The sequence below is a fragment of the Paramormyrops kingsleyae genome, chromosome 9 (genome assembly GCF_048594095.1).
Source record: "Paramormyrops kingsleyae isolate MSU_618 chromosome 9, PKINGS_0.4, whole genome shotgun sequence".
Lineage (NCBI taxonomy): Eukaryota > Metazoa > Chordata > Actinopteri > Osteoglossiformes > Mormyridae > Paramormyrops > Paramormyrops kingsleyae.
Window position 1 is genome coordinate 8,163,236 of NC_132805.1, and position 24,689 is coordinate 8,187,924.

The 24,689-nt window shown below is 49.8% G+C and overlaps 1 protein-coding gene across 3 annotated transcripts in view; it reads left to right on the top strand.

The window, feature by feature from the left end:
• Positions 1 to 24,689, top strand: part of LOC111844543 (mannosyl-oligosaccharide 1,2-alpha-mannosidase IC) — a 94,733-nt gene that overhangs the window by 41,851 nt on the left and 28,193 nt on the right. For all 3 annotated transcript variants that reach the window (XM_072716254.1, XM_023813092.2, XM_023813093.2), the window contains exons 3-4: positions 11,922 to 12,037; positions 23,873 to 23,953. In XM_072716254.1, the coding sequence (XP_072572355.1) occupies positions 11,922 to 12,037; positions 23,873 to 23,953 (197 nt within the window). The remainder of the gene's footprint in view (positions 1 to 11,921; positions 12,038 to 23,872; positions 23,954 to 24,689) is intronic.

Below are 24,689 nucleotides of genomic sequence, written 5' to 3' on the forward strand. Positions count from 1 at the left end.
CTGACTTTGTTCTGTTTTGCACGCTCTCGTTACAACCACCCCACCCCCCGCTGACTGGACCTGCTGCCCGTCTCTTCATGTCTGTACCCACCTCCCCCCCCCCCCCCTCCATCTCTTACTCACCACGTCGCACTTCCTGTCTGTCGACGAAAATATTAAGCAGATACAGAGGTTAAAGGACAGCAGGTGCCTTGTGGGTGACTGGAGCATATTAACGTGCGTGTGCGTGTGTGTGCGTGTGCGTGTGCGTGCGTGTGCGTGTGCGTGGCCGTGCATCTGTACAGTCACCAGCACTGGTGACCCTACTTCTGGCTCGGCGGCAGCCTCGTTAATCACTAATTAGTTGACGCCCCCTCATCTCCACACTCTCTCAGTCCTTCTTGTATTGTTTGCCGCCTCAGTGTCAGAGGTGCGCGGTGACTCCATGCCTTCAGAAAGGCGACGTCACGGCCTCCCTACATCCGGCAGCCTCGGGCGATGTCTTTAACTGCGTCTTGTGACATGTACTGCCCGCCGCCTCCTGCCCGGGCCTGAGGCGCGTCGGCGGGCAGGAGCGTGCCCGCGGTCACGCCGCGCTCTGCCAGCTCCATCCAGCGTCGCTCTGACGGCGGCAGCCAGAAATGATTCAGCATCCTGCCGTCACGCGGCCTCTTAATGACTTTTTAAAATTGCCCTCTTGTTTTTCCCCGATGTCGTGTTTGGTGAGATATTCTGGCGCACGAAGGAGAGGCAGCCGTTTGCTGGGGGTGGATGGGGAGCTTTTATTAGCTCTGGTCTATCATCTTTGAAGATACCTCACTGGATCCTGTGACCATGCCACAGGTCAGGAGGACCGCAGATCGGCAGGATTAAGGAAACGCCGTCCGAACGTGATACAAAGGATAGAATAGAGAAGAGTTACAAGCCATCACTATGTGTCCCGCATGCTAATGACCTGAAGACCAGCTGGTTTTGATTGGTCTGCACACTTGTCAGTCTGATTTGAGGGGTGGGATTTGGGGTGTGACCAATAAGGAGGTTCTGTTAAGTGGTGCGCTGACGTGGCAGGGTTCCTTGAAGGGCACTTCTGTTTTTTACATTTTACATGCTTGAAAACTACAGGCTGACCCCTCAGGAAAAACCAAGCAGCTGCTAAGGGGTGGAAAAACGACACAGCCGTCATAGGAAGTCAAGTGTTCAGAAGGTGTTTAGAGTCGGGTGGCGTCTGAGAATATTTAACGTTCCCATGGTTTTTCCATCATTTTCTGGTTTTTCATTGCATGAGTTGACTTCAGAGTATTGTTCCTCTTTCTTGATGTTTGATGTCAGACTGTAGATCTGCAGAACAGCAGTGAGGGGGGGGGCAGTGTATTTAAATATTCTCCTGGCAATAAGACAAGCAAGCCCAAGATGTGTGAAAGCTTCGCTTGATTGGCGCTTGTCCTCTGAAACGCCCTTCCGTTCATCGTGGGCAAATCTGATGTCCTGGTGTGGGCACCCAATCTGCAGTGTCTCACTCTTCCTGATGGCTGCATGTGGTCATGTTATTTCCCATCATGCACTGTGTTTCCACAATGTTTCTGTAGTCTATAGTAGTGAAGGGGACTGAAGTTATCCTGCTAGTCAGGATCTCATGTTATCTTAATGCAAAACAACTTGCCAGCCTGGCACATTCAAGTCTAATTTGGTGTGTGTGTGTGAGGGGGAAGGGCTGTTTTAATTGCATATAAAGGAAAAAGTGGGGTATTTAACACGCAGCACATAACACAGACTCATGGGATTGCAGGTAAAGTAGCGTCACGACCTCATTTGAGGTTCAGAAGCCCTGACAGATGAGAGTCTGTTTTGTGCCCCTTATTTTTCCCCATCTGTTCTATCTGATGCTTTTGCCCAAAGTGAATTACAGTAGAAGGAAGGGTCACAATATTTTTCAGCTCTGAACCGCCAACCTTTCAGAGCAGCGTCTTCCATGCTGTGCTTTCAGGTGCTGCTCAGTTAAAAACTCTCCATTCCCACTTCTGTGCTCCTTTCTGCTGGAAGCAGTTCAGTAAGCCGTGCCTCGGGGTGTCTTCTGCTGCCCCCACCCTGCTTCACACCCACCCACCCCGGAGGGTGTTTATGGGAAACCGAGTGAGCAGACCATGGCCATGATCCAATTGCTCCTCCCAGGTACCTCAAACACCCCTGACTGAAAAGGCTGCATAAATTACCCCTATTAAGCTTCATGAAGAACAATGATGTTGGCCCCGCCCCTGGCCCCGCCCACCCGGGCTTAAGCTCTAAGCCCTGGGGAGGAGCCACCTCCCAGCCAACATAACACAACGCTCATTTTTGATATTATTACAACACATTACATGCGTGTTACAACCTGTGTTTAGCGTGTCAAGGCTTCAGAAGTGTAATTACTGGAAGAGCTCCTCCAGACTCCACCCTGATCGTTAAGAGAAGCCGTCACACTGCCAGCTCCAGTTGTGTCATGGGGGAAACAGAGCGGCTACTGTTAATGGCGGGAATATAATGAAGTTTTGTTAACGAGCCAAACGTACGTAGTGTGGGACGCCTGGGAAGCCTCTGACAGAAGCCGGACGGTTGGCCGACTGTTTGTATGCGGCTGCTGTGGATGGGGGAGGGCATGGTGAATCTCTCCAGTACCTGGCCCCACCAGCCACTCAGTCCACAGATGCCCCCCCCCCTCCGCTTTGTCTGTATGGCTTGGACGGGGCAGGGGGGGGGGGGGGGGCTGTGCTATTTGTGTCCTTCCTGGCAGCCTTTCTCTTTTAAATGGGAAGGTTGCCCTTGCCCCCCCCCGCCCCAACGCCACACATCTTTTTTAACAGGATGAAACAAATGAAAAACAAATGAAAGGCCTGTTAACCCAACCCCCCCCCCCCCAAAAAAAAAGGCTGGATAAACATCCCCCTGCTCGCTTTGCCAGCTGCTGGCCAGTGCTGCTCCCGGCTCAGTCCCACCACATCCTGTCAGCTCTGACAGCATCTGGATAAACTCCAGGCTCCCCTTCTTGCTTCCAGAGACGAGCTCTGTAGCTCCTCCCTGATGGCAAAAGGTCAAAGTTCACCTGGGCTGAAAAGTGCAGTATTTTTTTTTTCTATTAGGGCTGCCAGCAGGGGGCGCTTCAGCAGTTTTGCGTCATGGGTTGCATCCCATCTCCATCCCTCAGCCTCTTTTTTCTTTCTCTCTCTTTCACCCATTATCTCTCCCCCAGGCTGCACTGAAACTTGGCCCTCGTCTGAGTGGCGCTGTGACCCCTAACCCAGCTCCACCCCCCACGCCCCTCACCGCTGCATCCCTGCAGCATACTGATGATGGGGGTGGAAGTATCTGTCAGACATGGTGGGGAATGTGAGGACGCAGGCAGGGATGCGGCCGCAGCAGGTTGCACAGAATGCGGGCGAGCACAGCAATGCGGGGCATTACAGAGACACGTCTTAATGATCATTTGTTGGGGGGGGGGGCATGAGCATGACTATATTAAATAGGGTTTAGCCCCAGTCTTCATGTCTTTGGGCAGCGGGCTGAGACTCACACAGGATCAGCGAAACCATCCTGCCCGGCGCGTATCCCGAGGACTTCGTGTCGAAACGGCTCCCTCTGCTGGCTCTCAGCCTCGGCTCACGGCCAGAGGTTGCTGGTTCAAGTCCCAGGATGCTCCCAGCTGGCGAACCCTCAGGCGACGGCGCTGCATGGGAAGCTGACAGGCCGCGCTGCTGCCTTTGGGCGCCTGTATGCGCTGAGGGGCTCAGCAGGGGGCTTTGGAATCCATAATGACCATCTCTGAGGTTAGATACAGATTGCATCTCTGGGATGGGATACAGCAGTACCACCCCCCCCCCCCCCCACCCCTGGTGATAGCACTGCGTCAGATGTTGTTGCCTCTGGTGTACGGTCATGCAAAACACATGCTAAGAGGATAGTATGGTTTCATATACAAGATTTTGGGGAGCTGGGTAGGGGAAATCAGGGTGGGTGAGTAAATAAATGCCCCCCACCCCAGTTTTCAAGGTTTGTGAGACACAGCTGTTCTGAGAAGCTGGCGTAAATTTGCCAGTCTGCTACGTGACAGGCTTTTGTCGCTGTTGCCACGGCAGCACTGAGCTGGTCATCCATCTGAGAGACCTCATGCAGGACAGTAATGCATCATTAGGTAGCTGAATTCTGATTGGCTCTGGGCACCCGGGCTTGTCTCAGTGTAGTACATCTGTGAAAGTGATTGGTAGCTGTTCCACAGCCCCAGTGGCAGAGTAGCTGTCAATCATATGAATGGTGTTAACAGTTGACCAATCAGATGATGTGATGCTATGGTGGGAGGGCTCTGGGCCATTTGAGAGGGACCATAGTTCACATAGTTCGGGACCGTGGTGCATTCGGGCCCCTCACCCGCTGGGCACCTTCAAACCTACCTGGTGTGGCTCCGCCCACACGGGGCTGTCCTTCATCCCTCACCCCCTTCCTGTGGGGCAGTTGCAGCATCGCATGGCTGTTTTTTCAGCAGATCTGTGATTAGGGTGCGGATGGGAACATGTGAGGGTTTAGCAGAACTAAGTCATGTTATCTCTCTTCGGTGAGGGAGGTGTTTTTTGGTGGGGGGGGGGGGTGTAAAACTAATAAATATTGAATGGATTCTCTTCCAGTGCCCCATCCCCATCAGAGAATGAGCCGTGGATCAGATGGGGGGGGGCAAGAAGAGGTGCCAAGGGAGAGGGCATAGAGGAGAAGGGGGGCGGGCGTGAACTACAGGAAGAATGTGTGATGTGTGTGGGGGGGTGTTATTAACTGTTTTGAGCTGGGGGACTTCGACTGGAATCTCTCACAGTATCAACAACTGCTCGTCCAATCAGACGTTAGGGGGCGTGTCTGAAAAGCCCACATGGATTAATGACTACGGCGTTAAAGGGGCTATTACCCTGTTCATTAGCTTCCACCTTGCTTACATACACTGGTGGCTTAGTAATATTTGATCTTTTATATTTCTTAGGTGGGGCCCCTGCAGTACGGCAGTGCAGGCTAGGTGGCGCTGTGAGCTCCGGGAGCCCCTCGCTTTATGATGAGGGAGTAATTAATGGCTGTGCCACATTTCAGATGGTCGCGAGTTCTCATACCGGCAGGTGTTCTTTGACGTTTATCTGCAGAACCGGCGTGAGGCAGACGTCTCCGCACTGACCCCGATTACGGGGCACTCCCCGGTCCACTTCCTATCGCGTTAACAACTTCAGTCGGCGAAATTGTTTCTCGGAAGCCGATGGGGCGAGATGGGGGATGCGGCAGCCGGCGATATGAATGAATAAGGGCTGTCAGCGGATTTGTAATTTGCGAATCGTGAGGCAGCAAACGGGTCGAATTACTGTCAGCCGTAACAAGCAGCTCTCCGCACGCGAGCCGAATGCGAGATCAGGCCCTTACGTAACCTCCCTCCCGCGCAGATCGGAAACTTCCAGATCATCACAGTCACCGGCACTGAAAAGCCATTAAGCGGCAGGCAGGCTGCTAACCGCAGGCTAACTGCTGATTAGGCTCAGAGTCAGCAACGATCATGGTTATCCCCCCCCCCCCGGTCCTTGTGGCAGCCATGGCAGGTAGTCCCAGATTCCTCATCGTGGGGTGGGTGGGTGGGGGGGGCGTTAGGGAATGTTGCACGCCTGCAATTTACTTTGATTCACTCATTGGTTAGGGTGACCCAGCCATAAGCATTGAATCTGCTGGGAATGTGGGAAAATACCCGGATTCCCAGGGAAACTCTCTCCCATGTTGGTGCCATACCTCCCGACAATCGGACTCCGGGGGAGGGAATATTACATTACAAGTGGTGAGAGGCGGAGCTTAGCTGTCAAGGCTGTAGGGTTCACGGTTCGAGAAGACTGGTGCTGCCAGCAGGGATAGGTGGAGCCCAGACCTAGGGATGTGGAAAATATTATGGGGGGGGGGAAAGGAGAATAGGCTGAAGTTCCTCTGACAGCCTCAGCTGAGGCTTTAGGACACTGTCAGATTCTTCTGTCCTGGGGGGCACAGAGATGAGGGCTCCCAGGCCCATGTTTTCGCTACAGGAAATTGACCAGAGACTGAGGGTGAATCAGAGCGTGGAAGGAAACACAGTAGGAGGACATGCTGGATTGGGACTGTCCTGGGGGGGGGCATCCCCCCACGTGCCCCGACCACGGCTGTGCCCCCTCTGCTTGTGCAGCTTCCTGAGGCCACAGGCACCGCCCTTAACGATGCTTCCTGGCCACGGCCCCAGTGCCCCCCCCCCACCAGGTTCAGAGTTCCCTGTCTTTCCCCTATGATCGAGCTGTCTTGTTCCTATCCTTTTTTTTCCCAACCCAAATAAAACCCCCATTCCATCGTCCTGTGCACCTGCAGTCATGTGGTTCTGTTTGTCCGGGCCGAACCAAGCCTTACTGTCACGTCTGCGGTTCTGCATCTGCGTAGAGTGAACCCCCCAGCACCCGAACAAAGGAATAATCAAGGGCAGCAGACCCTGATGGGCATGTCTGACGCCGCCGCGTCCGCAGAAGCGACAGCGATGTCCAGTGTGCTGATCTTGTGCCTCTTTATTTTGGACCAGCTGCACTGTCCTGTCTCCAGTGCATTGCATCTGTATGCGCCCCCCCCCCCCTCCCCAGCCCCCAATTTAATTACCCGAGTGGGGAAGCAGGCAATCAGACCTGCTATTCTTAGCGCTCCTGCCATGATGCATCTCACCTGACTGGGAGATAGGGAATTCAAACACCCGGAAATATCCCATCCAGATGCCTGTCCGTGTTTCTGGGGGGGGGGGGGGGGGTGACTTTCAGTGAGACAGCAGGGGTTATTCAGCAGCACTGGGTGGAAACGCTGAATGGGGTGAGCAGAGCCTTCCAGGAGGGAACTCTTCCCTTCCACTGGGCCTGCACCCCCCCCCCCCGGAATGGATGCAGCTCAATAAGTATTAGAGAGAAGTGCTGTTGAAAAGTTAAATCAAGCCCCCCCCCCCCCCATTTCTTTATCCCGCCACCACATGGTGCATCATTTACTATCATGGGAGGCCAGCAGGGAACTTTCTGGAGAAGTTTCCTCCTCATCAGTAAGAAGCAATTAGCACCCCTACCCCCGACAGTGAAGCAGCGCCTCCCCTGCCAAGGTGAGGTGGACCGCAGACGGCGAGGAGATCCTGAGCCAGCCGGAGAGCCTCCGGGGGGGCTGGGCCTGCTCTGTCTCCCTGCCGCTCCGTCCCGCTCCGTTCCCCTGCCGCTCCGTCCCGCTACCTCACGCTCGCTGTGGAGAGCAAACCCAGCCTTTGCAGGGAGATACAGCAGCTAACAATGGCTCTTAGAGCACACTGCAGTGGATGCGAAAATAGTACGCCCTCCTGTGGCAGAGGGAAGCTGCTTCTTTACACAGGGTTATTGTTGCTGAGCATTTTCTGCGTGAGCATTTAGAGGGCATTCCGGTTCCGACAGCAAAGCATTTCCGCGATGCTAATGCTAATGCTAACACTAACTAACCAGGGCTTACTGGCCAAAGGGGTGTGTGGTAGAGAGGCCTTTAAACAAGGGCCTGGGACATTCACAAACCCCACATCCCAAAGATACAGACTGCTGGAAATATTCCTTGAGGGGGCAGAGTTTTATAACAAAAAAGGAAGTAAATATTGAGGCAGTAGGTCCACTAAGACAGCCATCCTCAAATATTCTCATGTGCAGAGAGCAAAAAATGATTGGTTCAGAAAGATAACCAATCAGATTGTAGAGAAGGTGGGTCCGAGCAACTAGAGGAGGTGGGTGAACCAATCCGCTGTCCTGGTCCCATCTCTTCTAGTTGCTTGGACCCACTTCCTATAAAATCTGATTGGTTATCTTTCTGAACCAAACATTTTTCTGTTAGTAAAACTCCCAGAAGCGTCCTTATATGGCATTTAGCTACGGTATAGAGTGACACATATCACAGAAAGACCAAATAACAAAATTTGTTCTAAGTTTATAATTTTGCTGCGGCTGACAGATATTTCACTGTTTGCATGATTGATCAGAATCAGCCATAGTTACACTTCCTTGAAAATATAAGGTTATTTCTATGGAAATAGCCCCAAATTACTGAAAGTAGGCTTGGCCAGTAGCTAATTTTTCATACTGTCATACCGTACAGATATTATACTAGCAGGGTTCGGTATATTTAAATATTGGTGATGAAATTTGCCAGGGTGTGTGTGTGTGTGTGGGGGGGGGGGAGGGGGGTGGGTGTATAGAGTACATTGTGATAAATTTAATTGAAATTTACCTTATTGCCATTATATTATCCATTATCCAAGCTTAACTGAGTGACACCTGGAACTCAAGTTGACTGTGTATGTGTGTGGTAATATTGTGTTTTTCTCACTATTTTTCATTCTGTGTCTTTCAGTACTTACTGTTATGTATCTTTAAGTACCTAACATGATACATCTCTCAGTACTTATTGTTCTGTATATGTCAGTACTTATACAGACAGTATCATTCTGTATCCCTATCAGTACTTACCATTGTGTATCTGTCAGTACTTAACGTGGAGTATCTGTCAGTGCTTATCATTCTGTATCCCTATCAGTACTTACCATTGTGTATCTGTCAGTACTTAACGTGGAGTATCTGTCAGTACTTATCATTCTGTATCCCTATCAGTACTTACCATTTTGTATCTGTCAGTACTTAACGTGGAGTATCTGTCGGTACTTATCATTCTGTATCCCTATCAGTACTTACCATTTTGTATCTGTCAGTACTTAACGTGGAGTATCTGTCGGTACTTATCATTCTGTATCCCTATCAGTACTTACCATTGGGTATCTGTCAGTACTTATCATTCTGTATCTCTCTCAGTATTTACCATGGTTTTTTTGTCAGTACTTACCATGGTGTATCTATCAGTACATACCATTTTGTATCTCTTTCAGTACTTACCACTGTGTATCTGTGAGCACTTACCGTGCTGTATCCGTCAGTACTTACTTTGTGTATCTATAAGTACTTACCGTGGTGTATCTGTCAGAATGTGTCATTCTGTGTCAGTATGCTGGCAGCTGTAGGACTTATAAAATGTGTCTATGATCGAAAGAGGTGTGTTGAATCAGAGGAAATGTGATGGGGGTAAATGAACATCAGACATGAAGTGGAACGTTAACCTCTGATGTGACCACTATCTGGGATCCGTCCAGGTGTCACTGACAGGGTCAGGTCCTCCAGACGGTTCATGCGCTAGGCGGGCTGCTGGATTGGAGAGGTTACCGCTTTCCTGCTCCCTAGAAGACCGTGAAGACCCAATGGGACCTTCCAAAATGTGAGAAGCTGTCATGAATACAGCTACAGGCCTGAATTCCTGTAGATAGTCTTTAAATGTACCTTTGAAATGCGGACCCGTGTAGATATGAGGTGCACGATACCTCTCAGGATTACTGTGATCCCGGACATCTCGCTACATCACTCCTGTCGCACTCAATAATCCCTCTGTTGGGTGTGTGCGTGAGTGTGTGATCTCGGTGATTAAACTATAGAGAGGCATCTCCGGGCCACTGCAGACTGCTGTGACAGGCGTGATGAATGAACACCATGGACACACGCATGCACGCACACACACAGGTGCGCATTGTGTGTGTGTGTAGAAGAAGAACACTGTGTCACAGTGTGTGTCCAACTCCTGCAGCGTCACGCACACCCGTCCGACACTGTAGATTAAACTAGGAACTATCCACTCGTCTAAATTGGTATAAAAAATTTAATGAAATGATGCGTTAATTGCCATTTTCATAGGTACATTGGAATGCTTCTTTTTGCATATCCCAGCATGCTCTCCTCTGAGACGTTGCGTGTGAAGCTTGGGGCCCGAACACCGGGTCAGTCATTTATCCAGCATCCTTGGAGCATTTTGGGAGTGGGGGGTGGGGAGGTTAGTGGCTTTGCTGTAGGGTCTAATGGATCCGTGACCATTCTGCCAAGGAAGGGATTCAAACCAGCAACCAATCACAGGCACAGGGGGCCTGACTCGCTGAGGCACAGACCACCGGAAAGGAACCGATGTTACGATGTGATCTAGAGCTGCTGGCCGGTTGTTTGGGAGCTTTGGCTCTGAAGGTGATTGTTCTGTGGGGGCAGCTGGGGGCAAACCTGTGGTTCAGGGACCCGGCGATGAGCCGCTTTAAAGGGCCGAACCTCCACCTCCGCGCCATTATCGTGGCCAGACAAATCCGATTAGGGGATTACATGTTGTACCTCATGTCTGTTTCGAGCAGAACGTACACAAAAAGACGTGTTTAGCGTGTAATTGCGGGAATTACAGTAAAACTCGATGGAAAATCGGGACGCAACACCATGTTAATGCCGACGCTGTTGCCGTACATCTGTGTCTCCAAATGTCAGCATACCCAGAAATACTCTGAAAAGCCCGCGGGTGCGGATCTGCCGTCCCTGATCTGACCGCCCTTCAGTGTCCGGCATCTGTCCAGCTGTTCTTTGCCTGTCTCCGATTGGACTTTTAATTGCCAAGTTTGACTTGAGTCGCAGGGAGTATTGAGCAGCATCCATGGGGTTGGCCATATTAACTCCCCCCAAATCAGATTCATCGGACCGGCTTTATTTATGATACCTACAAAGCCTGCCCCCTTGCCCCCCTCCCTGCCTGAGGCTGTGGGCTGTCTCTGTCTGCCTCTGAAATAAATAAGGCGCCTTTAATAGTGCGCTTGTGGATGGCTTTGGGTGGACGTGATTGATTGATCTGCCCCTTCTGTCATCCCGCCCCATAAATCACGCCTGGCGTCGCTCCCGTTTCCGGTGGGAATTCGCCGTGCTCCAGCGATCCCGCGGCCTTTTTTCATGTCTGCAAATAGCAACACAGCAAAAAATGCGGCATATAGATGAGAAGGCCCACGTTGCGGGGGGGGGGGGGGGGGGGGGGGACGGACCGGCAGAGTGTTTGGGTGAAAAAATGCAGGGAAACGGCAGCATTATTGAACCGGGAGTCTGTCTGCACAGTGTTGATGGGAAACGGGAGCAGAAATAACTGGCAGCATGCAAAGTGATGGGCTCAATGGCGTCCCCTACTGTCAGGGTGATGAAAGGCAGAGGGGAGTGAGGGCAGATAGGGCAGTGTGTGGCAAGTGGGGGGGGCAGGCTGCTGGTGTAGAGGGTCTTAGCAGGGGAAGTAAGGGAGAGTGAGAGAGAGAGGGAGAGAGAGAGGGAGAGAGAGAGGGAGAGGGAAGGCGGGTGTGGTGATCGGGTCTGTGCCAGATGATCAGCTTCACAGCCAAATGGGAAATGGGCAGGGCTCCTCCAGGACAGCTCGCTAACCCCCCCCCCCGTAATATAGGGTCCTTTTTCCGCTCTCATAACTCGTTTCAGCTGCGTGTGCACATTTTATCGAGAAAAAAATAAATAAATAAATAAATAACAACCCATTTAAAGGCTGCAAGATTTAATAAAGGCTTTGGAACATTTCTCATTAAGCTTGTGTGGTGAATATAATAACTTCAAATTAAGTGCATCTAAATGCGGCCCCTTAATGGAGGAAAACACTCATTCTGCATGTTGTGAGAATTTGGATGTGGCTGGTCATGGTCGCGGAGCTGAGTCGCTGAGTCGCGGCGCTGAGTCGGTGAGTCGCGGCGCTGAGTCGCGGCGCTGAGTCGCTGAGTCGCGGCGCTGAGTCGTGGCGCTGAGTCGCTGAGTTGAATCGCTGAGTCGCGGCGCTGAGTCGCGGCGCTGAGTCACTGAGTCGCGGCGCTGAGTCGCAGTGTCGCTGAGTCGCGGCGCTGAGTCGCTGAGTCGCGGCGCTGAGTCGCTGAGTCGCCGGCCTGACGCCAGCTGGGTAATGATCATCCACACCTTTGCGCTTTAAGGTTAATGAGGAATGCTTTGAGATGGGGGGGGGGGGGCGGCTTTTACCCAACCGTGAGGAAAATGCCATGCATGGTTTGTGTTCCACAGGTGGGCTAAGGGGAGCCAGCATCGTGGACTCACTGGACACGCTCTACATCATGGGCCTGAATGAGGAGTACGAGGAGGCCAAGGAGTGGGTGGAGACGGTCCTGGACATGAGCACGGTAAGCCCCCCCCCGCCCCCGGTAGTTCTCGGGATTCCCATCTGTCCCCTTGTTGACATCACTGATTCCACTGTCATTCTGATGGTCACTCCTGCGCAGGACCTGATACAGAACTTGATTCGCTTGTGTGTTTCGTTGAGAGACCTTCATTCGGGCCAGACCCCGGGGAACTTGAGGGTCCGTAGCCCCCATAATGAGCGGCTTGGTGACAGTGGAGTCCTGCTGTGTTCCTTGGGGGGGGGGGCTAATGAAAGGGATACAGGGTTTGCTGGTGCCAGACAAACAACTCCCCCCCGGCCCGTTGTACTTCCTGTTTTGTGTTCCATGCCACTATCGGTGGCCTATGAGGACAGACATTTAACTGTGTCACAGTAGACAGCAGGGGTCTCGCTGGTGGGCCTGAGTGGAATTATACCTCATCACCCTCATCACCTTGAACCTGTGACCTACTGGTGAATATAAGAGCTACTGAGAAGGAGGGGGAGGACGGCCCCGTCCATGTTTATTACGCCTATCTTCTGCTTTTTGGTGACCTCTGACCCCGTAAATGTCAGCCTCAAGCTGTGCTGCACCTCACGTCTTTATTAACAGTTTTTTAAGCCGTGTGGTGGATTCCCTCAAGCGTGCACTTTTAAAATGGTCATTAGGCTCGGTACGACTTCCTGCTGTGCGTCCACGCCGTGTAACACTGAGGTTACGGACCTTGGAAAGAGCTGTGCTTCCTGATGGGCGGGTTGTGGGGTCCGATTCCTCGCATGGAACCGTCTTTGCACTTTGGAGAGAACGCCGAGTCACTTCACCGTAAATGTTCTAGTAGTAATTACGGAGGCGCGCGTGTGGGTGAAAGGGGCGGACTGAACCCAACGGGATGGGTGGGGTCATCATTCCAGCTTTAATCTCATTAGAACTCTGATGTTACAGGCGAGTTGGTTCCTTGGGGAATCACTCTACGTCATGCGTTTTTACTACTGAAATGATGAGGGATGGTCTTGGGTGGGTGGTAATATCACTGAAAATGTCGTTTTGTTTAGCTCCATTTTTAATTTTACGGCTCATTCGCAAAGTAAATAAAGGTGTCGCGCGGGTTACTTACAGCCCCCAGAGGAGAATTGGAAAAGAACATCGTTACCATCGGCGTGGGCCCTTTCCGGAGAGAAAAGGCCCCCTCCATCCCGAGACAAAAAGCGGGGAAGACCCGGACATTTCCGGAAGGCCACAGTGAGGGCGTCTCACCCCCGTGAGAGGGAAATGGGTCAGAACTACGGTGCGATCCCCGGAATGCCAAATGACACATCTGCTTTAATGATAAACATGGAGACGGATTTTCAGGGTTGTGTAAATAAATTAGCCCGGTTTAATTTATTCCCTCTCCCCCCCCCCCCAAAGCCCCCACTTGGAAACAAACAAACCAGCACTGCCAGTGATGTTCTGGCTTGCAGACGCCGTGATTCCCTCTCCTCTCGCTCAATCAGCTCGACGCGCGACAGCCGCCTCTGCCGTCAGTTTCCTGACTCGATCTACGAGGGTAATTCCGAGGGACGTTACCCACCCGGGACTCTGCCTTTATTACCGTGTTGATTTGATTGCACCGTTAGAGTTTTTCCGCACCCCCCACCCCCATCTCCTTCCTTGATCTGAGAAACGGTCCACAGAAAATTACGGCGCTGATTATGCTTTTTATGCTGCCTGTGTGGGCCGGTTCCTGCTGCTGTGATTGACAGGACCTTGCCTTAAACACCCCCCCCCCCCCCCACCACCACCCCGCAGGTGGAGATGCCTGGACATTAGTGAAGCTGCTGTCTGCAGCTGTTTTATCACTTGTTGTGGTTTCTGTGGGGGAGTCTGCTGTGAAACAGGCCCCTCTGAACACCCAGTGTGAGGACAGTCAGGTGTTGCGGGCATGGCCGTGCTGCCGGGTGGGTCCCTTAGGTTGGGGGGGGGGGCAGGAGGGATGAGGCTGCCAGCCCCCATCTCATGTGCGACACAGGGGGTTAATCCCACCCCCCTCAATATAGGGACTCGCTTTTCTCCCTTCGCTTGTCTGTGATTATTGCCCCCCCCCCCCAAATTTTCTCAGGTTCTGGGTTGGTTCTTGGTGCGTTTGGTCCATTGACATTGTTTAATGCCCCCCTCCCCCCCCACGGCAAAAAAGGGCAATTTTTAAAAACAGTCATACCCCCAAACTTTCCTCAATTTGTCTGTAGATATGCTGTGCATCTGTACGGGTGTGTGTTTATGTGTGTGTGTGTCTGTGTGTGTGTGTCTGTATGTGTGTGTGTCTGTGTGTATGTGTGTGTGTGTGTGTGTCTGTCTGTGTGTGTGTCTGTGTGTGTGTGTGTGTCTGTCTGTCTGTGTGTGTGTGTGTGTCTGTCTGTGTGTGTGTCTGTCTGTGTGTTTCTGTGTGTGTGTGTCTGTCTGTGTGTGTGTCTGTCTGTGTGTCTGTCTGTCTGTCTGTCTGTCTGTGTGTGTCTGTGTGTGTGTGTGTGTGTCTGTCTGTCTGTGTGTGTGTGTGTGTCTGTGTGTGTGTGTGTGTGTGTGTGTGTGTGTGTATCTTTCACAGTCTATCTGAGTCTTTGGGGTCAGGTCACTATCTGGGGAGGCCAGCCTGTGCTTGGTAGCGACATGTGAAACTGCTGCTTGGGGATGAAACTGCTGCTTGGGGATGAAACTGCTGCTTGGGCAAACTGGAGCATAAGTCCTCTGCAGTGGCCTCCTGGGAGATATCTCTCACAGCGTTTGTCCCAGAACCCTAAAAGGAGACAGTATGTCTACCAGCCAGGAAGTGACAGGTTCGAATGAACCTGGGGTTTGCATTTATCTGCAAAGAGCCCGATGTGGACCGTGTGGCCCCCCAACCCCCAGGATGTCATGTGTCTGACGTCAGGACACTGCTGGAGACCAAGCCCTCCCCTTGTCTGTTTTAAAGAGATCCAAGGCTGAAAATTCTCCACTTTGGAGTGGAAAGCTAGGTGAGGAAGCCGGCCCTCCTCTTTGGGGGTCCCTAACGTTTTGTTTGGCATATCAGTATAAAGAGAAACTTTCCAGGAAGGTAACCGGTAACGGAAATGCAGAGTGGGATCTTTATGAGTATTTATGCCTTAATGAGTGAAAATTTACAAATAAAAATGAAAAGCATAATGTAATATGTACTTTTCAAATGCATGTTTCGGAGTTGGTCAATATTTTATAACCCTGGCACTTTATTATATATTAGGTTTTTAATTTAAATATTTAATGTTATTGCGGTTATCCTGAGAGAAAGGCCTGTTTTCCTTTTGTTTGCATGTACAGGATAATGGGAATTGCATAATTCATATTTTCCATGAGAATCAAATGAGAGGATTTAGACCTGGGCTATTCAAATCACGGTCCTCAAGGGCCAAGCACTGCTGGTTTTCCATCCTTCCTTTACCTGTGAGTCAGGTGTGAAGCCTCTGACCAATCAGAACCAGTAATTATTAAACTAACTACCTGGTAGAACTGAAAACAAGGCCTGGATTTGGAATCGAGGGCCAGATTTGAAGAGGCCTGCATTAGAGAGTGAAGGCAGAGATCGGATTGGTGTGTTAGTGTGCAGAGACACCGGTGAGGTTCCTGATCGACAGGCAGTCACCTCAGAATGGAGCAGAGTGGAGCTCCAGGAGAAGGTCTGCTTCAGGCTACAAGGAGGATGCACTGGGGGCGGGGCCACAGAGCCACTGGCCCCAGCTGAAAGCTGATTGGTCGATGGAGTGCCCGCTCCCCTGTCTGTCATTGATTCTAAACATATCATTGGCTATGGTCCCTCTTATGTCCTATACCTTTAAAAATCCTACAATTGCCCCTGGTGCTTGGGGTGGATACCCTGAGGTTTACAGGGGTGATGGGTTTTAAAGGCAGAAAAAGACCCTCCATGAATGCAAACATGCCTCTTTTATGCACCTCCGTAGAGGCACTGGGACCTCAGGCTGGGCTTGGAAGGGGAGGAGCAGGGAGTGCTACTTCTGACCATCAGTGAAGCAGAACCGACATAGTGAGGCCTTCACTCAGGGGTCTAAAGGGACCATGTGCTGGGTGCTACAGCATCTAAGGCTACTGTTGCCTGGGAACGGCACGCCAATCTGCCCCACAGGAGGAAGTGCTGCAGAAACTAGGCTCCTCACCTTGCCCTCACTTTCCTCCGGCTCCCACTGTGAGGTGTGGCCTCCACATGCTTCCTCCTTGTGTTGGAACAGCCCCCCCCCCCAGACTGGCTCCATACAGGCGCCAGTATTGTGGCCCGCTCGTCGGGAATGCTGATTACACATCCATTAGTGAGGACAAGAAATCTGATTTGTCGTCTAGATCGCGGAGCTGGCCTGCTTAAGCGGTACCTCTTAACCTGAGTTTGTGGGAAGTTCCCGGCCTGGCCGGCAGGCCGACGTCCTTCCTGACGGGAACAGAAGCTTCTCCTCAGGGTAATTATAGACAGGCCTCTCTATGTCGAAGCAGCCGGAGCTTACAGGAGGTCACATGACTGATGTTCCTCAGGTGGTGTGGATATGTTTAAGTGGGGATGGAGAGCTCGATGCCTTTGGCAGATCCTGGTCACGCTGGTCTGCTGCTCTCCAGCCCATCCTGGGGGCATGTACAAACCCTTACCTCAGCAGAGAGGTATGTCAGGGTCTCCATGCCAACATTTCAGTTTAAATTCCCCCAGCTTTCCCATACTAATTGGGTCCTGCTCTGCTTGCCAACCCCCCCCCCCCCCCCCCCACACACACACACACACCAAAGAGCTGGAGTATCACAGCTGTGTTGATAATGCTGCCTGACAGTGAGGGGGAGTTCAGACAGAGCGGTCTATAATTTCGGTGTAATTGTTTTGGGGTGGGATTTCCCGTTTAATTATTCTTGCGTTTAAATTTGTCAGAACTCGGCTGCTGCTGGAAAACGTTCTGCAGCAGGATCTGCGGGGCTTGTGCCTGTGCGGCTCTGGACATGGACACCAATGTCAGCAGATATTTGCGGGGGGAGGGCAGCCTCAGCTGAAAATAACAGCCTTTGACAAGTTGTTCCTTGTGGTTCGTGGATAGATACCTAGCTAATATGGCTCGTCACTCCAACGTTATTACCAACTCTGATATCAGTTTCGTAATTCAGTACCAATACCGATTTCATATTTCAATACCAATACCAATTTTGTATTTCATTACGATACCAATTTTATATTTCATTACTGATATCAATTTTGTATTTCAGTACCAATGCCAATTTTGTATTTCATTACCAATACCAATTTTGTATTTCATTACCAATACCAATTTTGTATTTCATTACCAGTGCCAAATTTCTGTTGACCAAATTTATATCAACAAATTAGCTGTGTGTGAATAATAAGGAACGTGTCTTGCTATCTTGTTGTTTTTGAGCGCTTGTGTCTGTTTTCTATTGAAACCAAGTCTTCAAGATGCAACTGAACCACGGAGTTGAGTGTCAACAACCCCAACCCCCAACCCCCCCCCGATGCACGGGACTGCACTCACTCTAGAGCAAACACTGTGCTTGTCATCAAAATGTCAAACTTAGCATATAAACACTGATCACTGCCATTTGCTCATTGCCGATTTGATGGGCAGCGGAAGCGTCTGTTTTTGTCGAAATTACTGATAAGACATAATGTGTCAAAGGGTGTTTATGGGTAATTAGTCTCTGTTCGATCATGTTGTTTGCGTGTTTGGTTATGTTAGGCCTTTTCTTGGGGGACAAGACAGGACTGCTATTATTCGGTGAAAAAAAATGAGTCCTGTGGTTGGGTGGGGTTGGATGCTGTACTATGGATTTCCAGTCTTGGGAAACCCCTAACACAACAGCACAAGGACCTCTCTCTCGGTTTTTAAGAAGTTTATCATGAATTTTATAATTTACAACATAAGCAGAATTGTTGTTGAGAGACCCGGCCCTTCATTGTCCCATGTTCCGTGTCACTCTTTTCCTGTTTTTGTGTGCTGATCAAGTTCTGTCTCCGTTAACATTATTGGGCTATAAGGGGCTTCAGTGACCCAAGCTGAGTAATTCCGCCTTGCTGTGATGGATATCAGAAGTTCTGGGTGATTCAGTTCCACTCACCTTCACTCTCTGCCATTTATCCTGCCACCAAAATGTTGATTTCTAGACGAGGACCAATGTGATCATGGAACAATACTCCGGGAGGGGATCCGCTAGGAGTGGCCTAGCGTGGGGGGAGGGGAATTTATGCAGTGGATGCCCCCCCCCCCCCATGCAACAAGCTTTGGATAAGCATTAATTGAATGCTTGGAAACCAGGTTCTCATGTCTTGGAAACTAATCAAACTACTAATTAGAGCATATTAAATACAGCAGTGACTTTATCCATCACTGGTGGGAGGTGAGGCAGACTCTGTTCTGAAGTGGGAGAACTGGAATGGCAGTGCTGGTAGTACCCTCGTGTGCAGGACTACTGGGACCTGGATGCTTTGATTTAATTGGTCCCTGTAATTACCACTTAGCGCCGATGACAGGTGATCTCCACGTAGTTTGATTTTTAAATGAAGGGCTGGTTTTTGTTTTAATTAAAGACAAAGGGATTAATTGAGCACTGAGATTGTAGAGCCCAAGGCGGTGCATGCGGAACTACAGTACACGCTGCTCTATGTGGTACCAGGATCACATCAATGGGGTATTAAGGGAACGCTGTACCAGGAAGGGAACGCTGTACCAGGAAGGGAATGCTGTACCAGGATCACACCGTTAAGGTGTTAAGGGAACGCTGTACCAGGAAGTGAACGCTGTACCAGGATCACACCGTTAAGGTGTTAAGGGAATGCTGTACCAGGATCACACCGTTATGGTGTTAAGGGAACGCTGTACCATGAAGGGAACACTGTACCAGGATCACACCATTATGGTGTTAAGGGAACGCTGTACCAGGAAGGGAACGCTGTACCAGGATCACACCGTTAAGATGTTAAGGGAACGCTGTACCAGGAAGGGAACGCTGTACCAGTATCACACCGTTAAGGTGTTAAGGGAATGCTGTACCAGGATCATACAGGTAAATTGTTCAAGGAACGGTATAGCAGGATTGCACTGGTGTTGTAATGTTAAAGGAGTATTGTTCCATGATCATATTGGTCAAGTGTTAAAGGATGATATGAGAACATTGTGGATACCTTTTTAAGGTGGTGGCAGGCATGGGTTCCGCAGATACGATTGGCTCAGCCTGCTTGCAGAAAGGGTTTCAGAAGGGCTTCAGAGAGCAGGGGCATAGTGTGTATGTATGTGTGTGTGTGTGTGTGTGTGGGGGGGGGGGGTCCTCTGAGATACAATTTGCAGTGTACGGGGGGTCCCACACTAAAATTTGCCAGAAGGGGTGTGTGTATGAAAATAAAGGGCAAGGTATTTTACTTTGTAAGACATTCCAATAATATATGGGATTGGTGGCAATCAGTGCTTGAAGTTGGGCAAAAGAGGTGGCAGTACTCCGCTTGTTATTCAGGTCTATGTGCCGGTACTCCGCTTGTTATTCAGGTCTATGTGCCGGTACTCCACTTGTTATTCAGGTCTATGTGCCGGTACTCCGCTTGTTATTCAGGTCTATGTGCCGGTACTCCGCTTGTTATTCAGGTCTATGTGCCGGTACTCCGCTTGTTATTCAGGCCTATGTGCCGGTACTCCGCTTGTTATTCAGGTCTATGTGCCGGTACTCCGCTTGTTATTCAGTATCAGGTGCCGGTACTCCGCTTGTTATTCAGTATTAGGTACCGGTACTCCCTTTGATATTCAGTACTAGGTGCTGGTACTCCCCTTGATATTCAATACCAGGTACCGGTACTCCCCTTGTTATTCAGTACTAGGTGTCGGTACTCCCCTTGATATTCAGTACTAGGTGCCGGTACTCCCCTTGATATTCAGTATTAGGTGCCGGTACTCCCTTTGATATTCAGTACTAGGTGCTGGTACTCCCCTTGATATTCAATACCAGGTACCGGTACTCCCCTTGCTATTCAGTACTAGGTGTCGGTACTCCCCTTGATATTCAGTACTAGGTGCCGGTACTCCCCTTGATATTCAGTACTAGGTGCCGGTACTCCCCTTGATATTCAGTATTAGGTGCCGGTACTCCCCTTGATATTCAGTACTAGGTGCCGGTACTCCCCTTGATATTTAATACTAGGTGCCGGTACTCCCCTTGATATTCAGTACTAGGTGCCGGTACTCCCCTTGATATTCAGTATTAGGTGCCGGTACTCCCCTTGATATTCAGTACTAGGTGCCGGTACTCCCCTTGATATTCAATACCAGGTGCTGGTACCCTGCTTCTTATTCAGTTGCAGCAGATATTGAGAGGTGCCAGTACTCTGAAGAGAAAAAACAAAGAGGTCCTGCTATAGCATAGCTGTGAGTTCCAGCCCATTTCAAGAAGTGGTGGCAGCTCAGCCCCCCTAAAGCAGCCAGGGTATCCGGGCCTACTGCGCCCCTGGCGAGGAGCCTGAAACAGCAGCCCAGCCACGGCCTGCTTGCTATGCGGCTAGGTCACGCCGTTTGAATGTTAACTCCCTGCCATTAGCATTTCCTGCACACACAGAAGAGGGGGCCACATTGCCTCTGTGTTGGGGCCACCCCGTCACAATAAAGGCCATTGCTTCCAAATGTAAACCAGACAGCTTATCGTCTTACAATAAGAGCCATTTGCTGAGCCAGTACTTAAAGATGTAACCTGATATCTCTGCACATTAATTATGGTCCAGGAGTCCCCAAGACATCTGGTGCCATTTAACTCAAGTCTCAAAACAAAAGGGATAGATTTTAATTTTCCTTTGAGACGGGGCTGGATAGAAATAGCCCGTTTAGGGTTATTGCATGTGGTGCTCTGATTAGATTATTGCTATAAGTTTTGTGTGAAGAAAAGTGTTGGGGGTGGGGGCAGGAATAGGATTTGCGTCAGGGGGGTAACAGATACTGTACAGCTTTGCTTTGAAATGTGCTATAATTACTGATGTTTATTCTGTCAGTCATTGATAATTCTGGGAGCAGCCTTCTAGAGAATTCTCCCGGTTCCTTGGTTGCTTGATAGGGCGATGGCATGCGGCTCAGCAGCCCGGCACTCTGTGGCCCTGATCTGAAGGTTGCCAGTTTGAATCCCACACCTGGGAGACTGATACCATTGTTGGGCACTTGAGTAAGGACGTGAATCCTCTATGGCTGCCAGAAAGATGGCTGGGACCACAAGCTTCACCCTCACTTGTATGAATCTCTCAAAAGAGAGCATGATGGGATATGTGAAAAGAAGCATTCCAGTGTCCCTGTACTCATCCTTCTGCAAATATCTAATAAAACGTCCTTTCGTTTGTTTTCATACTTGCCCTTTTATAAGTGAAATGGTCGGAGGCCACTCTTCTGAAGTGTGTTTGTTTTTTGGGGGGTTTCTGCAGCTGGCTCTCCACTGCACCCCTGTTCCCTCTGGATGTTTATTCAGGGGACCGGCACCCAGCGGGCTGGAAAGCTCTGCTGCTGTTGTGTGCACCGTTTAGCATTCTCTTCGCATCCCCTTCCTGCTCTCCTCAGATTCGCCTTGGCGACCTGAAACATTTTCAAGTCTCCTCTTCTAGCTATAATACAGCTTATAATGATCTTTGAAGATGCTAAGACTATACTTTAAGTACCTGAAGTATGTCATAGACCCTCCATGGATCAAAGGTGGTTTTACCCGTCGGGGAAGTTATGTGCTTAACAAGGCAGCGATACCTCTTCCTAAATTAACTTTTTTAAGTATGACATTGATCCCTTGGGTTTTGAGCAGAGTATTCTTGGCCGTTACACTTAAGGGACATATTTTCCAGCTCCATAAAAGTAAGGTTTTTATTTTCAAGATGGATGCTAGGGGGCGCTGTATTGCGTATGCTATGTATACACATGACTGCGTAGCACTTCTGCCCGGGAATAAATTGCTCGGCTTTGGCGATGGCCCACTGGCCCCAGGCAACTTTGTGCTATGAAAACCAGTGAGAAATGGCGGGGGGTGGGGGGGAGGTGTCTAATTAGGCTCATATAGATACCTTTAGCAGTTGAAATGCCTGTCAATGTGTCAGTGTCTCAGCGAGGGGTGCCTGACCAGTCATTCTGCTGGGAGACAGGCATCCATCCCCGACAGTGCTGGAAATGCCCCTCAGCGAGTGCCGTCCCCTAATTGGCCGTCTCTCAAGCTGACAGATCAGCCCCCCAGTGACCGGAAGCTCCCTCGTTTGGGGGAGGGTGTCTCAGCAGGTTGGGACTCTGTGTCCGTGATCGGGATGTCGCCTGTTCGAATCCTGGGTCCGGCACCGATGCTGCCTAACCCCGCACTGTGAATCCCAAACTTGCTCTCACGTGTATATATGTCTGACAATTTCCCCACGAGGTTTAATAAACTATTCTCGTTCTTTTTCCTTTCTGTAATTCTCTGTTTTTTCTGCCTGCTTCCGATTTGTGCTAATCTGTGTACTTATTAACTCATGCCTACAGCATACAGAACCAGTGGCAGTGATGGGGGGGGGGGGCCCAAAGCTTGGGTCCTGTCACTCTGTTTGCATTTATCTGCCAGAGAGCCGTGGTAATTGCTAGCATTTTGGTTGCGTTACTCCAGCGGGTTGCACGGTTCAGCTGCCGTGGGCCAGTACTGCCTCGGCAAACCGTGACCCTGCCAATCTCTTCCGGAAACCCCTTATTTCCATCACCTTCACTCGTATTGTGGACTTCCAGCACTTCCAGTTTGGGCGGACGCAAGCTTCTTTTTATTTATTTATTTTTTTTGGGGTCTTGACAAAGCCATTATCAGCCTCAAACGTCCACCATCTACTATAAGGCTGCCATTCTCACCACAATTTGCTTGACTGCTCCAACAGAAAGCTGATGATGATCAAATAAAGTCACCTCCTGCTTTAAAATGGCAGATTCAGACCCGTCAGGAGTAACACCCCTTGTTAAAGGAAATCTGTTTTGACATGCAGATGGGGGATATTGATTTGATAAATTCCTGGTTGCAGACTGCTGGTAGGAATGGATGAAGGCTGATGACTGAAAAAAATGCAGTTATCTCAGCATAGTTTTTTTTTTTTGGCCAATGCCAACCTTAACCCCAACAAGGGTAACAGGACCTGTGCTGATGTAAGCAGAGAGGGTTGCTCATGCATCTTGTTTCTCTCAAACCTAATCTTGGACCTAACCCTAAACCTAACCAAAATGCCAAACCTAACCCTAACTAGCCTTACCCAAAATGGCAACACTAAACCTAGCTCTACCCTAATAGCGACTTGAAACCTAAGCCTCTACTGATTTGTGCATTCTTGCAGCGATGTTTTTAAACTCTTTTTTCCCCCCCTTGTAATTACATTTCTGTAGGATGAGTGTGGACATGAACTGTTTGTCAGACACTGGCCCTGAAGTTTTCAGCCCTCAGTATTTTAGGGTGTTTTTCTCGCACTTAAATTCTTTCCCTTTCTTCTTCCACAGCCAGCATAAAGTGAAATTATGAATGGAAATTAAGTGGACAAATAATGAAAAAAAAAAACAAAAAAAAAAACAAAAGAAGACTCAATTTGCAGTCCGGGATCTCCACAAACACGGGGTGCGGGAGGTCACGTGCAAGCGTGACTGTCGCAAACACAGACGCTGACAAATGCATTTTTACTTTGTTGACAGCTTCAAAGTGTATCAGGGATTGTTAATTATATTTAAATGGGATTTAAACAAAAGTCCCGGCAGTGGTACATGTGCCTGGTGTGTGTTTAAACTGTGTGATCGAATTCTCTTACTGAGGTGAGGGTGAGGTGTCTCTGGGTTTCTGACGGATTTTTGTATACATTTCTTTCCCCTCCAGAATGGAGAAGCATCCCTCTTCGAGGTGAACATCCGCTATGTCGGCGGCCTGCTCTCGGCGTACTACCTGACAGGCGAGGAGGTAAGATTTATTAGCTCCCATTATCCCCAAACAATGCCTTTGGAATAAGCGCCTCTTGGTCCATTTCGGAGGGGCAAGCCTGGCATATTGGCCAGTGATGAATAGGGGTGTGAGGGAAGGGCCCTCCCCCCCCCTCTTTGTCTTGCTTTGTGTCTCTCTCTCTCACACACACACACACATGCACACATGCACAAGTTGGTCTTCCTATCTAAATGGGGACCATCCATTCATTTCTTTGGGAAAACCATAATCCCAATCACGACACCCTTAAACTCTACCCATCCCTAACCTTAACCATAAGTAACCAACCCAAATACAAGACTTTTGGCATTTTTACTTTTTTGATTGCATTCACAGATTTTTATAAAACTGAGGTTATCCAAATAGGGACCTCAAAAGATGTCCCCAAAAGTAGGGAAATTTCATGTTTTACTACACTTTGGGGACAATTTGGTCCTCAAATTTGATCTATGTATGCACTAACACACCGAATTGTGGGTATTTTAATTACATATATAAATATTTAGCTGGGTGTCTGCATCACTGAGGGTTGATCTGCTAATTTCCTCAACATGCACGCAATGTCTTTTCAGGCATGTTACCTCTGCGGCGCTGTGCTGGTCACATGACTCTCTGAGCGTGAAATGTCACAGCAGCACCTGCCCTGCATGGGGCTCATCTGAATGCAGCACGGGTCGTTATTCTATAAGTTTGTATACATAGGAAAGATTTCATA